Here is a 16850-nt window from a genome sequence, read left to right on the forward strand (position 1 = left end):
AATGGATCAAGAATATGTTTCACAAGTTGAACTTACCAAACCATGTTCTGATCTCTAAAGTTTTGTTTGGGAAGTGGTTGTCAGAAAGAATCAGGAGGAATCAAAGATGTTTTTTGGAAACGAAGATTTCCAAATCCAACAAATGTTTAGGAACAAGAAGAAATGTGGAAATAGGAAGGAGGTCCACCTTGACCAACTTATCTATTTTCCTAATTTGGTTTCCTTCTTAGGAATGAGATAATTATGAAATCTCTCTCCCAAGAAGAATCTGTTGGATTTGGGAAACTTCCAGCCACTAGAACAAAATCCTGCTATTTGCAAGTTTTGATTGAAGTTGGCTGTGTCATTCCAACCCTCTCTAGGGATGTGCAGGTATAATGTGACCAAGCAGAAAGCTAGTTTTTTTTATTTGGTTTGATCTATTTCAACCATTTTTCTAGATCCAACCCAATGAATGAACAATAAGTTGTCAATTAGCGAAATAAAGAGAATTGGTAGTCTATTTCTTTGAAAGAAATACAAGGTGTTGCCAAACAAGATCTATTCCTTCAATTCTTTCCGAATCCATTTCTTTTTATTTCTTGTCCATCAAATCCCATCAACTACCACCTCCCAGATAGGGTGTCAATGCCATTAGAAATCAATGAACATGGTTATTATGTCCTTGATATTGTAGCTTCGGCCTTGTCACGTGCTTCTTTAGTTGGCAATCCCATTTGATAAGGCATTTTTGGAACATAATTGATAATCTGAATGTTTTTGCACGGATCTGTGATAAAGTGCATGATGTATCTTATTATCTTATCATGGTTAAGTCTCCTGCTTCAGGGAAAATATGTTCGGGAGAAAAAAAGTGTAATAGCACTCAGTACTTACTCAAATGACAATGATGCCCCTAGACATAAATATGCACATTGATGCTCTCCTCAAACTCAAGCTGTAACCCGATTCAAGGGAGTAGGCATCAAACTGAGATACTGTTTAAAGAAGTCAACTTAGTGGAACTCTATGTTAACATTTGTGATGAGATAGTGTCTTCAAGATATCCTTCTTAATGCACACATATGATTCAGAGCCACAAGAGATGGCATAAATACCTTCATAGTATGTGGAAATAATCTTGATTGAGCCTGCTTCATAACCTGGCATCTCTTGTATAAAGTTATAAACATATTCATATCATGGTCTAACAGCAATTGCCAGCTGGTTGTAAGTACATGGACTCTAGATTCAAACATTGAGTGGTCACTATTGGGGCTTTTGCTGTTTTATGCATGATATGCTGATTAACTAATTCTAGAGTTTGATAATGTACTGTTGAAATCTCTGCAAAGTTGATGTTGAGTTGCTCCAACTGCCCAATGTAGCCTTAGTGCTTAGTAGATCAATACATGTCTCACTTTTTCATGGATTTTTTTATTTTTTTCATTGGCAGTTGTAGATTGGTTGGCTTTTTGTGTAAAGTAATTGTTTATGATCCTTTTGTGTGTGTGTGTGGTAAGCATTTGCGTTTATGTTTTGGCACCATATTTCAGGGCCTCTTAAACCATGAGATATCTCTTTGCTCTTTCAAGAATTTTCCACCGTCTTTGTTTACCAATTATGTGGATATGAATGAGTTTACATGTTCTGATTTCTGTAGCTACATCAATAGGAGAAAGGGTATGTGGAAGTGGCTTTATCTGATATTGATTGGATCTCTTCTGGTCAGGTTCGATTATGATCATTTTAAGTAACATTTTTTGCTTCTACTCTGCTCATTTATAACTGATGCTTCATGGGTGAATTTAGCCTAGGATGCTCCATTATGACATGTGTGGCTTCATATTCAAACTATCCAGCTGCTTATGCCCTTAAGACTTTACATGAAATAGGTGAGCATCACTCTGCTGCATTTCTACGAGGAAAATCCTACTACTTTTGTTATGTAATGAGGATACATGTTTTGAAGAATCTGCCCGCGAGTCTTTTGTCTTGCGAGCAATATGTCAGACTATTCTGCTTTGGACTGATGCACACGTTGCACCAGTGTACCCTAGGCCAGAAGCTGCCATATGTTTGCCGTAGTGGACATCTTGATTAGGAAAATTGTGGTTGTTCATTTAGAACTAACATTCAGCATACAGTTGTCACTGAAATTAGCAAAATCGATGTGCTGACCAATATAAGTTTGGAAGGTGTGTTCGTGTTTCTCCTTGTGATCTCACACAAGCGCACAGTTGGCCTCACACCTATGCTCACATGTGCTTGGACACATACACACACAAGTGCACACATGCATTCGTGCACACACATGCACATGTAATCAAATACAAGAAGAATGTGCACAATACAAAAGCTACTAAGAGCTACACAATATACAAGAGTGCACAAATACAAAAGCCACTAGGGTAATACAAAAGGCCACCAAGGGCAAATACAAGATCACAATAGGATAAACAAGCACAAACCACTAGTAGGGAAGAGAACACATAAAAAATAAATATTTATTGATTAAAATGCTTTAGAGAAGCACACTTTACAATGGGAAAGAACCATATATATATAAAAGAAGAGGACAAAAAGAAGTCATACTAGATGTTAGACTTGCCTAACATCGAGTCAAACTAGTTGTTACACTAGCCGTTGGGCATGCCTAATGGCTAGTAGTGCAACAACTAGTTTTAAATATATATTATATAATATCATATTATATAATATATGTACAAAGGATATATATATATATATATACATCAAATATTAACAGTCCCACTCAAACTTTCGGTGATATCACCAAAAGTTTGTCAAAACTAAAATTGAGGAGAAGGAAGCGCTTTGTTGAAGAAGTCGGCCAACTGATATTCTGAAGTAACACACAATAACGTGAGTCTTTTTCAAGCATTCTTCACGAACTCAGTAACACACAATAACGTGAATTGCATGAGATATATCAGGTTGAGTAATGGATAATTATGTGAGAGCTCTAATCATTTGGCGATAAGGAGTGGGATCCTCCGGAGGTGTTCCATTGTCAATCTTCATCTTTGCATTGATAACTTCTGGAGTGTTCACTTTCTTTTCATCATAAAATCTTAACCTATTAATAATTTCAGTAGCGAACTTAGTTTGAGTTAGTAAATATCCATGAGAATAAGCCACATCAATCCTCAGGAAATCTAAGAAATCCAAGGTTAGTCATTTCAAAATTCTCTTTAAGAACACTTTTAATGTAACTAACTCCCTGCTTATCTCCTCCAGTGATTATCTACTTCTTTGTTTTCCCGCCCATATCATGTTATCAATATAGAGAAGTAATATCACAATACCTGCATTAGATGCCTTAATAAACATTACGCTGTCAGAGTAACAAGATTTATAGCAAAGTTTAGTCATTATATTACTGAATCTATCATACCAGGATTTAGAAGCCCGTTTTAAAGCATATAAAGATTTCTTAAGATGAAAAACCTTTCCAGGTAGAATCTCAAATCCAAGAGGTTGATCTATATAAACTTCCTCTTGTAATTCCTTATTTAAGAAGGCATTCTTAACATCCATTTGATAAATAGGCTAGCCTTTTATAGCAGCAGCAACAATGAGAGTTTTAACTGAGGTCATCCTAGCCACATGTGCAAAGGTCTCATCATATTTTTGGAGTATCCTTTTTGGCCATTAACCTAGCCTTGTATCTTTCTAATGATCCATCACTTTTGGTTTTGATTTTGTAAACCCATCTACAACGTAGTCCTTTTTCCATTTGACACATCCTTAATTTTTCAAGTTTTAGATTTTTCAAGGGCTACTAGTTCAAGGTTCATAACTTCTATCCATTCAGAATAAATTTTGTCTTTGTTATATGTGTATGGTTCAAAATAGGAGTGAATTCTAGCTAGGCAAACTCTATATTGTGGGGAGAAAGACTCGTATGACACATCTTGTACAAAAATGTGCAGCACTACCCTGCCCTACAGTAGCCCACATAACTTATACATATGACACACTTAACAGCATTATAACAGATCATATGGCAGCATTTAAAACCAATTCGGTATTCAGCCAAACCATGACAACATAAAGAAAAATATTCCCGCATAGTGCTAACATAGATCGACAATCCTGATTTTTGACTTGGTTCGATGCCAACCCATATGGTATCATCAAACAACTTGATGTTGGCCATATCATAGCTGAAAAGAAAGCATCAACAGTCTGTTCATAATCCACACAGGGATCGGTTTATGTACCTAGGCAATAAGACTAAGTCAAAACTTTATTTCTCTTTTTTTTTCTTTTACAAACTCGGTTTGGAGACCGATACACATAGACAACCAGGTATAAGAAAAACCTGGTCAGATCTGTCCATAATGAAAAGATCGACTGGTCTGTCCCATACAACATCTCAGAAGTACATTGTATGCATAATTATACAGTTCATAAACAGTTTAGACATGTCTAAATTCAAAAACATAATTTTAACGGACCATGTGTCGATGTCAAAACCAATTTCGAATAGCCTAACAACGTCCAATATGGCTTTAATATAAGACAGTCATGACAACCTCGAAATAGCTTTATTATAAAATATTACAAGTGCTGGAAAACGTAAATTGACGCTGTTATGTCTCATAACAGAACATCGGCACCACTTCCCTTTGTTGTTGTTTTTTATATCATATTCTAAGCTGATGACTGTCGGCTGGAATCAGATTGGATATAATCTGATCAGACCTTTTTCAGCTGATAGTCTGACCAAAAATACATCAATCCGGTCACGAATCTCAGCCAGCATATCAGTTTAGAAAAAAGTTAATTTTAATGACAATTTGCAATATAGTCTTACTATGAAACATAAATAGTGCTGGAAAAACAAAGTATTATCACGCTGCTGCTCATCATAACATAAACTCCACTATTATTGTACAACCAACAATTTTTTTTTCTCGTCCTATATAAAAATGTCTAAAGTCAGTTTTACTATCACGGTCATATCAACAGTTATAAGGATAACATGCTGGAAATTTAACGATGGATTCATATGCACCCACCAATCCGCAGATCTGGATCAGATCTGCACACTTATGGGAAACGACCGATCTGTCCAGATCTATCCACACACACACAGTGGAACAAATCTGTCCAGATCTGTGCGCATGGACAGTGAGACAGGTCTGTCCAGATCTATTCATACGCAAAGTGTGTCAGATCTGTCCATATGAACAGAAGAACAGATTCAGCTATAAGCATGAGATCAGAAAATCAAGTACATGCCATAACCGAAATAAATGACTGATTTAACATTTTATATATATATATATATATATATATATATATATATATATATATATTCTAATTCAGATTTTTCCCCTTTCTTTTTTTCCACCAAAAGCATCACATAAACTTAATTTAGGCTACTTCTCCCCGTTCGAATTGATAGAAGAACCCATACCTTCGATCGAAAATGAAAAAAGACCGGAAAAGTATTCGTCAGACGATCGGAATGGAAAGGGATCCTCCTTTCCTTATTCTTTCCTTTCATTTTCCACTCTTCTCTTTTTCTTTTTTTCTTTTCTCTTCTTCCTTCTCTCTCTCTCTAGAAAACGAAATCTAGAGAGAGGGGCGAGTTAGACCCTTTTATAAAAAATTTTTGGTCTTCTAGAGAGAGGGTGACGTCCCTTCTGGAGTTTCCCATTTGGCTATGAGATATAGTTCTTCTAATGTAGAACTCTATCTCTGACCTTCTCTTTCCTTTTTATCTATTTTTTTTATCCATTTGATATTTTATTTTGTTTTACTGTTTTACCTTAACCCCATTTAGGCTCTTCTAGAATCCCTAAATAATAGGTAAAGTTCCACAAATGTGGAACTCTGCCATATCCAAGAGAAATTTTGAAATTAATTAATTTTTAATATTTAATTCATTATTTATTAAATAATAAATTTTCAAAAAGTTCCAGAGGGTGTCTCATCCTTCTGGGAGTCTTTTTAACTTTGAATTTCATTCAATTTAATTTGCATATTGTATTTAAAACTTTAAATTAGTTGGGCTTGGATTTTGGATTTGTATTCGGATCCAAGATCCAAATCCATATGGATTTCAGATTGGACAAGATCCTGATTAATATGGGTCTTGGACTGGATCTAGATCCATATCAACTTGGATTGTACGGATCAGATCTGATCCGATCTAATTCAGAACCAGTCATATTGAAGAGGGTCATTTTTAAAAAAAATGCAATTTTCGGGCCAACCGTATCCTGAATTCAGAAAAACAGAATATCAATGTTTTCAGAATTTCGAGACGCATCTAATGATATATTACTTGAATTTTGCCTGAATTTAACCCGAATTTCGCTCAATTTTAAAGGTCAAAAATAAAAAGTTTTACCAAATCTTTATTGGCTTGTTTGGGTCTTGTTAATGGGTCTTGGGCCCCGCCCAGACTCAGCTGTTGCCACCTAAAATCAAGGATTTTATCTTTACCAAAACACTTAGCCAAATTTTCTAAAATCTCAGAATTTAATATTATAGAAATATACACGATATTACTGTGTTTGTGTGTGTGTGCATGTGCAAGATGGAAACTTTGCTAATCACTCATGAATAAGAAGATTGTGCAATCTGATTTTAGTTGGGAGTGTGAGTGCCCACTCTTTATTCTAGTTTCATGCCATTTGTTGTTGTTTTAACATTATGTAAATATGCAATTCTCTTATTTGTTTTCTTATGAATTAAGGTTGACTTTTTTAGTTTATGAGCTTCCAAGTGGATTACGTTTGTGCCTGCTTCAGCAGATGGTGACTCTACTGAAGTGGTGGATCGCTTGGTTCATATTGACTCATTTGCAGCAATGAATGGAATTTCCCGCTTTTGTGAGAATAAGCTTCCATGGAGGTATGTCACTTGTTTCAAAGTATTGTATCCTTTTTGTTTAAGGTTAGCTAGAGTGAGATTATCTTCTGAAAATTGTTGTGTGACGATATGTCTGCTTTATTGGTAACAGTGCTGGGGGTCAAAGCATTTCCTTATGTACGAATTACTGGAGCATTGTCTGACTGGTGTTTCCTAATATTGCTCGATGTTATTGCATTACTCATTTTGCAGCAGACTACCACTTTTGACATTTGCATACTCATCAAGACCTCACAATCTGTATATTTACATCAGTTTTGGTTCCTCCATTGGATATATAGGCTTATAAGAATTGCCGTTGGATTTCCAAATATAACTATAGAAGCTTATTTACAAGATTCTATAGCTTTCTGGGTCATTCCTCTTTTGTTGCAAAAGCATAAATTTGCTTTCTTTCGGCTATATACTTGTGTGGTCTTAGATTATATATACTTGTGTGGATATTTTGTTTGTTGGAGGATATGAATATTTCTTTTGTTTCACAGCTCCAGCCTTTTATGATGATGATGCCTCATTGGTCTACTTGCTTCACAGGCTTAAACCTCTTGTAGGTAAAGAAGCCTAGGCCTCTTACTTAAAGAGGTCCAAGTCTCTACTTTTGAGATTTTCTTTCACTGAAAATTGAAGTCCTTAAGCAGATTAAAAATCTCATTTTAAGCACAAATTTGAGAGAATAAGAAAGAAAATTGCTTTATACTCTATTTTATTAAATAACTATTGTGATCACCAATAACTGTCATTCTGTAAGAGAATAAGCTCTGTAGCTACAGTACAATAACTAGAGTGACAAAGGGAATAAGAAAAAAAAATCTAATAGTTAACTTCATATCAATTACTGTCAAATGACCAAGAGTACAATTCTTAGCATTTTCACCATGATTATACACAACCTATATCACACGGACTCACCAAAGAGGCCGTGGCACCCACGTCGACGCCGCGCCGTGCCGTGCCGCTTCATCACCGATGCCACCGTGCTGCCTCTCTCTCTCATTTTGTGAACTATCTCGACCCGGTATTGGGTTTGTTTTACCTGAATCAGACCTGGGCAAATGCCCAAGTCTGATTAAACTAATTGAAAATTGTTTGTACCCAGGTCTCATTGAATCTGACTCATATTCAATTAAATGAGACCTGGGTTTGGAGTCTGGACCGACCCAGGTCTGATTCAGAGTATATCAGACTTGGGTCCGGAACCAGGTCTGATTCAATTAGTTCATATCCCGGTTTAAGCCCAGGTCTGATTCGATTAAATCAGACCTGGGTCTGGGCACAGGTCTGATTAGACTAAATCAGATATGGGGTCCATATCTGGTCTGATTCGATTAAATCAAATCTGGGTCTAGGCACAGGTTTGATTAAACTAAAACATGGGTCCATATTTAGTGTGATTTGATTAGATCAGACCTGGATCTGGACACAGGTCTTATTAATCAGACATGGGTCCATATCTGGATTGATTTGATTAAATCAAACCTGGGTCTGGGCACAGATCTGATTAGACTAAATCAGACATGGTCCAGATCTATAGCTGCATCCCTTAATAGAATTGAGAATTCAAATCTGAGCAGCTGATTGGACCCAAACTGCGGCTCGACACTCCCCGCACCCTGGCACCCAAGTTTTTTTAAAGTGTGGCATCACTGTGTCTGCTCCCACACCTATGTGATATAAGATAATTGTTTTTTTTTTCATTAGTGTTAACTTAAAACTGTTAAAAGTTATATATATATATATAGCCTCCCTGCACCCAAGTTTTTTTTTTTAAAGTGCCGCATTGCCACACCCGTATCTGCATCCGGACCTATGTGACATAGTATAAAACTTTGTAGCTAAGGCTGGAAAACAAGCTGAGCTATTTGTGGATACTTTAGATATATTTTTACATTTTGTAGTATAGTGTATAAGAAATGGTTGAAGTATTTGGTTTGCAAGCAATAGGTTTAGAGATAAAATCTTACTGCTTTCAGCTCTGAAACAATGAACTTTTGTTATACTATTACTCCCAGGAAACAATGAGTTTTTTTGTAAACAAGCCAGTTTGAGCTCGAACTTGGCTCGGCTTGTCACAAAAATGATCCAATCTTGAATGCTTTAACCCCAGCTTGTTTGGCTTGTTTACCAGTCCTACATATAGCCAATAGCCATTTAACTTTATAACCTTATATAATTAAAAAAATGTAAAAATGAAATGCAAAACAAGAATAAAAAAAATAAGAATACATAAAAGGTGTACAAATGATAAGAATAAAAAGTTTCCTTCAAGCTCTTGCACAGTTAGTCTCATTCTTTCATTATTGATTTTATACAACTTACAATAATCCACTAAAAATTGGTTAAAGTTGTTAATATATATATATATATATATATATATATATATATATATATATATATATATATATATATATATATATATATATATATATATATATATTGTGTTTGTTTACCTGAAAGGGGCATTTTCGTCTTTTTACATGTACATATAGTTGTTTTCTAGAAACAACTATATTTTTAGTTTTGTTTTTATTTTTCTTTCTTAAATGTATTTTTTTTTTAATTTTTTGAATGCCATTTGGAGCCCCACTCAGAGTCGTTGGGGCCCCAACGGTCATAAATATGATCGTTGGGAGCTCCCAATGACTCTATGAGGGGAGCTCCCAATGGCCTCTCCTCTCTCCTTTGTTGTACATAAACAGGGGGTGTTCCCCTTTGTTCTCTCATTGTATTTCAAGCCTCTTTCAATAATATTTATAGTTTTTACTTGTTGGTATTGCCCTTTTGAGGCTTTTTGTATTGTCCCATCATGGACTTTGTGCTTATGCACTTTTGTACTTATTGTGCCTTTGTAATTGTCCACTATTGGACTTGTTTGATGCTTTTGCATCTTAGCCTTGTAATTTCGCATACTTCATTACATGGTATCAGAGTGAGGTTGTGCTCTTGGTCTCTTGAAAGGTGATCATTGATAGATCGTGATTCAGGGATCAACGTTCTTGTCGCAATTTAAGTGGAGGAGCTCTTCCGTACTCTCTTTTCTTCTCTCTAAACCACGGTGGAAAATGAGCAGAATATTGATCTTTCCTTCAAGTTGAATGGTACCAATTACATGATATGGGCATCCGCCATGAAAAATAACCTCAAAAGCAAGAAGCTTTGGGGATATGTGATGGGCTCTATTCCGGAACCTCAATTCAAACTCACCAAGATGAAAGGAGGTCAAAAAAAAATCTCTAGAAGGAAATGCTCGCATAAAAGCTATTGAGGACCATCAATTTCTGATAGAAGATTGGGAAAGTAAACATTGCCAAAATCCTCGCATGGTTTATGAATAATGTTGATAACAAAATATGTGCCAACGTAAACGAGGCATGGTTTTTCATGAAATGTATCTATACACAAAAAATCTTGCAAGACAATTGTTTCTTCAAGAAAAAATACGTCCCATCAAACAAGATGACATGAGTGTCCATGATTACTTTAGCAGTCTTAGTCCCTTATGGGATAAACTCTCTCTTCTTGAACCCAAGTGGGTTGCTAGTGAAGATGTTGAATTAATAAGAGAGCAAATGAAAAAAGAGCACTTTTTTCAATTTTTACTTGGGCTTAGGCTCGAATATGAACAAGTTAGATTTTCTCTCATTCATAGATCTAAGCCTCTTCCTTTGTAAGACGTCATTGCCGAAATATGCCAAGAGGAGACTTGCCTTGGCATGATAAAAGGAGGAGATGAAGTGTTAGTCATGTCCAAGCTCAACAATCATGTAAAAACCTATAAGCCTCCATACTTTGGGAGACAAAATAGCTATAATGGAGGCTACAAGAAAGCTATTTGTCATCATTGCCATGAATCGAGTCATATACGACCTAATTGTTTCAAGTTGTATGAAACTCCTAAGAACAAGGTAGCTTTCAGTGAAGAAACCACACTAAAGAAGGAAAAACCAATTAAAGGAAAAGATTTCTTTTCTCTTGCTCAATTGTCGGAGGCACTTCAAATATTACTCAAATCTCCATCCACATCAGGTGTCGCAATAGCCTCATCTTCTCCTTCAGGTATATCTTTTTCAATCCTTGATTCTGGGGCCTCCTTTCATATGACACCTCATGAGAATGGTTTACTCGACTTATGCACTAATTCAAAAACCTATTATGTTTCAACTGCCGATGGAACATCTTTGTAAATTAAAAGTGTTAGAACTTTAAATTCCTTTAAATTTTTTTTTGTCAAAATTAAGGGTTGTTCCTCGACTAAGTTTAAATCTTCTTTCCGTTTCACAAATTTTTTATCATGGATGTAAAATCTCCTTCTCGTCTAAAGGTTGCTCAGTGTAGGATCTCCGGTCCGGAAAGTAGGTTGAGCAAGGCCATAGGAAGGGAGATCTTTACTTCATAAACTCTAAACCTTCCTCTAACCTTTTTTTTTGTAATTATGTCCAAGATAAAGATATTGAAACTTGGCACTCAAGCTTCTCAAAAACGTATCTTCTTCCCTTTAAAAAAAAATTTGCAATGAAAAACTTTGTTTGCAAAGATTGTATCTTTGAAAAGATGAAACTCACTCTCTTTTCGAATAGAACCTTTGTCTCTAAGAGACCATTTGAATTAGTGCATTCGGATGTTTGGGGACCTTCTCCATCATATCAAAAGGCGGATATTCATATTATGTTACTTTTATTGATGATTTCATTAGATATGTATAGATATACTTTCTTAATTTCAAATCCGATGTTTTCTCATTCTTTAAAAAATTCTATATGAATTTTTGCTTGTTTGCAAAGATTCGGGTAGTGAATACTTATCAAATGATTTCAAAATTATTTAGACTTAAACGGAATTTGTCACAAAAAATCATGTCCTAGGACTCTCCAACAAAATGAATTAGCCGAAAGAAAACATAGACATATTTTAGAAACCACTAGGACGCTACTTATTTCTAAAAACATTCCAAAAAGTTTTTGGGCCGAAGCCGCTCTAACATCAACTTATTTGATAAATAGAATGGTGTCATCATCCTTGCAAAACATATCTCCTTATGAAAAATTATTTGAAAGAACACCCAACTTCAAACGGTTGCGGATCTTTTGTTGTAAGTGTTTTGTGCTTTTTCATAAAAGAGATAAATTGTCTCTAAAAGCCATTGAATATGTATTCATGGGTTATAGAGAAAACAAAAAAGGATATAAATGTTTTGATCCTAAGAGTAATAAATTATATGTTTCTAAAGATGTAGCATTTTTTGAAATGAAAATGGTTTTGAGAAGACAAAAAAAACAATAAAGTCGATTGTACCTTTTTATTTGATCTCTTGCCACAAGAAGAGTTAAATTCTTATGATGATTCCTTAGATGACATAGGGGATGATCCCTTTAATGTCAATGAAAATGGTGTTGATAATGTGCATGAAGAATCACCTATAAATATTGATATTGTTGATAAACCTATGCAAATTTATAACTGGCATGAACAAAGAAATCCTCTAAATGCTTTAGAAAAATATTCTCAAAATTCATTGTTAGAAGAAACCTCACTTAGGAGATCAAATCATATCTCCAACCCACCAAATAGGTTTGTCTCTTATGACACATTAACACCAAAATATAGGTCATGTCTAATAGCATTACATTCCTGTCATGAACGATAGGCTTGGAGCCTTATTTATAATATAAAGGAGACAAAGGGAGCAACCCAACTAGCTCTTGGGCTGCTCCCCTGTGTCACATTTGTGACCGTTCATATCTCATCAAAAACAAAAAACAGAAAATAAAAGAAATGAAAATACACAGTCAACCCCTAATGAACTGACACCTATTACACTATAAAATGACTGAAATGCCCTTGATGGGTATTCCAGTTTATATATATATATATATATATATATATATATATATATATATATTAGAGGGCTAATCTTAACACCCCTCTCAAACTCACATTGTAGCAACCGAGAGTTTGCCAAGTAGGAAGTGAAACCTAGGTGACGAGAGTGCTTTAGTGAAGAAATCTGCCAGTTGATACTCTGATGGAACATAAGGCAACGTGATGGTCTTCTTCAGAAATTCTTCACGGACATAGTTGCAATTTATTTCAATGTGTTCGGTTATTTCATGGAATATATGATTACTTGCAATGTATACTTCGCTCTTGTTGTCACAATATAATCTTGAGGGTTCTGCAATGTGAACTCCCAAGTCCTCTAATAATTGTCTCAACCATATTAACTCAGACGTAGTTGTTGTCATGGCATGGTACTCTGCTTCAGTGGAAGAGAGAGACTCCTTCGGCTACTTCTTGTATCGCCATAAAATAAAAAAATATCTTACAAAAACACATGAACCAGTGGTTGAGTGTCTATCATTCACATCCTCCTCTAATCAGAATCAGAATATGCAATAACTTCTAATGAAGAAGCGGATAAAAGAAATAACAAATAATTAATAGAATTTTAATGCATTTAATAATTCTCGTTACAATACTTATAAGTACTGTAGTGAGAGCATGCTGAAATTGACTAACAGAATGAATAGCATGAGAAATATCAGGACGAGTAATAAAGAGACTAGACAAAGCTCTAATCATTTGTCTATATGGAGTTGGATCCTTCAGAGGTTATCCATCATCTTTCTTCATTTTTGCATTTATGACCTCTGGACTATCAACTCGTTTTTCATCTGACTGGTCGTTCTATGATCTCTGCTGCATACTTAGTCTGTGACAAAAAATAACCAGGAGGTGAGTAAGCCACTTCTATTCCAAAAAAATATCATAAAAACCAAGATATGTCATATTAAAGTTATCTTTGAGCACATCTTTGATATGATTAACTCACTTCTTATCACCTCTTATGAAAATCATATCAACGTAAATAAGTAATTTTATCATTCCTGCATTAGAAGACTTAACAAACAATGCAATGTCAGTATAACAAGATTTAAAGTGAAGTTATGTTATCACACTACTAAACCGATCATACCAAGCTTTGGGGGTTTGCTTTAAACCATACAATGCTTTTCGTAACCGAATTTTTTTTTCATGTACTAAACTTAAACCTGGTGAAGGATCCATGTAAACTTTTTCATTGAGATTAGCATTCAAAAAAATATTTTTTACATCTATTCGAAGTATTGACCATTTTTTAATTGACCCTATAGAAATAAAGGTTCTAACAATGGTATTCGAGCGACTGGAGCAAATGTGTCGTCATTGTCTATCCCATATTTTTTATTGTATCCTTTGGCTACTAATCTAACTTTATATCTTTCTAATATCCCATTACTTTTAGTTTTTATCTTATTGACTCGTCTGGGGCTCCACTCATAGAGTCGTTGAGGCCCCAACGGTCATAAATATGACTATTGGGTGCTCCCCATTGACTCTATGAGGGGAGCTGCCAATGGCCTCCCCTCTCTCCTTTGTTGTATATAAATAAGGGGTGTTCCCCTTTGTTCTCATTGTATTCCAAGCCTCTTTCAATAATATTTATATTTTTTATTTGTTTTGTATTGCCCTTTTGAGGCTTTTTTGTATTGTCCCATCGTGGAGTTTGTGCTTATGCACTTTTGTACTTATTGTGCCTTCTAGAACACAGGCGCCGACCTATCCGCCACCAGAACAAGTGAATAAGAACAGATCACGTCTCTTAAGGTGGCGGTATCACGTCTCTTAAGGTGGCGGTATCACCGTCTACAGGTCGAGTCACGAGATCTCAAGTACGACGCCGTGAATCAAGAAATTCGGGTGATAGACGAAGGCCTTGGTCCATCGATGCCTGAGGGGCAATCATCTGCGCCAGTGTATAAAAAGACATTGGAAATTCTTACAAAATTCTTACAGTTGCGAGGAGAACTTATGGACTCCAAATGAGGATTCCGGCGGTGCCACTGTTGATATGATCAGTGTTCACAAGAAAGAGACCATGTCTTACGCAGCATTCTTGTCGGTATTGTTAAAAAAAAAGGGTTAATTTTAGGTCTGTCTTTAGCAAAAAGTTGGTAAAGCTTGTGAAGACAGGCTGTATTTTGATTGTACCAGCTGATTTCAAAAGCTATGAAGGCTGAGGCTTTCCATCATTAGCACATAGGTAAGATTCCAAGAAGCACTTTTGCTTGTCTTCTTTATTCAAGTAAAGAAGGAGAGAATCTTTGCATAAATCGTGTCGCAATGACAAAAAAAGTTGTGATGTCACAATTTTATTCTTGATTTATTCCTTTAATATTTTTATACTTATATGAAAGCACCAAAATTTGTGTTTACACCTGTACTTCATAATTTGACCAACAAAGAAAATAGAAATTTGATGTCAAGAGTAGGAAAATTAGAACTTTTTGCTCATATATCTTCATCCATGTTTCATATATCAATCATCCATCTCTTTTCGTCCTGAATAGTTGCAGTTTTAATAGTCAAGCTGAGGGATAGTTCATGATTGCATTTGGAAACTGAAACTCACTCGGGATCGTGACACTCTAAATCAGTTGGTCAAATTAGTTGTAGACTAATGTTATTTCATTAGCTGATTTGGAGCTTTATTTTCATGGTTATCATGTAGTTTACTTGGTTCCCTGATGTGCTTTTGTTGTCTTTGCCTTGTTGAAGATACTCAAAAGAAGAAGGCATTCACATTGAAGAATTCGCCTATCGGAACTTCACCTATCTTATAAAGTGAGTTCAGAATCCAGATGTACTCTGTTGCCGCATATTCTTGCTACCAAAAGAAGACAAAAGAAATGCAGATTGTTTTGTTGTTTTTCTCTTTCAATGCCCAAGGGATGCAGAGTTACATTGTCTTTGGTTATTCAAACTCCCAGTGATGACTTCTAAAACATACTAAAAATCCTAAAGGTGACCAGTTGACAATAAAGATACAGGAATGGAAGGAGTAAATGAAAACCTTAACGTATTTATTTCCAAACAACATATTTTTTGTCAACTAACCTTCACTTTACATACTACAGTGAACACTCAAGCGTCCCTGGGTTCAATTGTTTATTTGCCGTGAATGGATTCTCAAGGGCACGTCTTCAGCTCTCCTTTCCACCAATCACACCGGTAATGCTCCTGCAGATTTCCCTGCCATTCTATTTTTTTGATTGCGACTTTCAGTGACATTCTATTCAAAGACTGATGCACTTGATCTGGTGACTCAGCATGGCACAGCACCAAAATCACCTCTGCACTTTGTCTAGGATATGGCTAAATGACTTAGTTTGGGCGAATCATGGAAGTCGCACTCGTCCAAACACATATTACATGCTTCGGATTCTGACAGTCTATTCTGGTGGACAGATGATGGAACCTAAAGTATATGTGCATGGAAATTTGCAAAACCAGGTTTGTAAATGGAAAGTTTGGCCAGGTTGCACATAGTCATGCGATCTCTTCTGAGTGCATCTGGAAAAAAACAATCATTGTCACGAGCGGACCAGTAACAACCAAATGGGCATTTGCAGCAGGAGAGGCAAACTGATGTGCTTTGTATTTTAGGAACAATGCAGATGGTTTTGCCGACAGCAAGAAGCAAAATATCGTATTATCTGAAGCCTGAGGACTCGACGCTCACTTTTTCTGGTATTTTGCCATATTTTTATGTGACTGTCCTAGTTCCTGTTGGTCGGTATATTATCATGCAATAAGCAAAATTTTGAAATGGAAAATAACCTTACTGTACCACATAATGACGCTTTTTCTCAAAAAATCCTACAATTTTCGAAAATTCTCTCGATGTCTAAAATCATAAATATCTGGTGTTAAAATGATCATTTTAACTTTCAAACATGCAAATGTTGTATTGTATTTTACATTTTTTTCTTTTAAATATGTGCTTTTGCAGTGTTACTAAAGGCTTTAGCGGTGCTTTTGAAGCCTTGCTAAAGGGTTTTACTGTGATTTTTGAAGTGGTGGCTTTTTTTCATCAGACTCCTAAAACAATCACATAAGAGGCACAGGAAGGAGGACGTCCGCAAATG

At 35.6% G+C, this 16850-nt stretch overlaps 1 protein-coding gene across 5 annotated transcripts in view; it reads left to right on the forward strand.

Annotated features, from left to right (window-relative positions):
• Positions 1–16531, forward strand: part of ALG12 (homolog of asparagine-linked glycosylation 12) — an 84492-nt gene extending 67961 nt beyond the window's left edge. For 2 of the 5 annotated variants that reach the window (XM_089984855.1, XM_089984857.1), the window contains 6 exons: positions 1643–1711; positions 1792–1874; positions 6771–6870; positions 15481–15546; positions 15840–15933; positions 16171–16531. In XM_089984855.1, coding sequence (XP_089840981.1) covers positions 1643–1711; positions 1792–1874; positions 6771–6870; positions 15481–15546; positions 15840–15933; positions 16171–16251 — 493 coding nt within the window. In that variant the 3' untranslated portion in view covers positions 16252–16531. The other 3 variants (XR_016427215.1, XM_089984854.1, XM_089984856.1) reach the window with 3 other exon arrangements.
• The last annotated feature ends 319 nt before the right edge of the window (positions 16532–16850 follow it).

This window comes from Nuphar pumila, chromosome 13 (genome assembly GCF_984573655.1).
Source record: "Nuphar pumila chromosome 13, dmNupPumi1.hap1.1, whole genome shotgun sequence".
In the NCBI taxonomy this organism is placed as follows: Eukaryota; Viridiplantae; Streptophyta; class Magnoliopsida; order Nymphaeales; family Nymphaeaceae; genus Nuphar; species Nuphar pumila.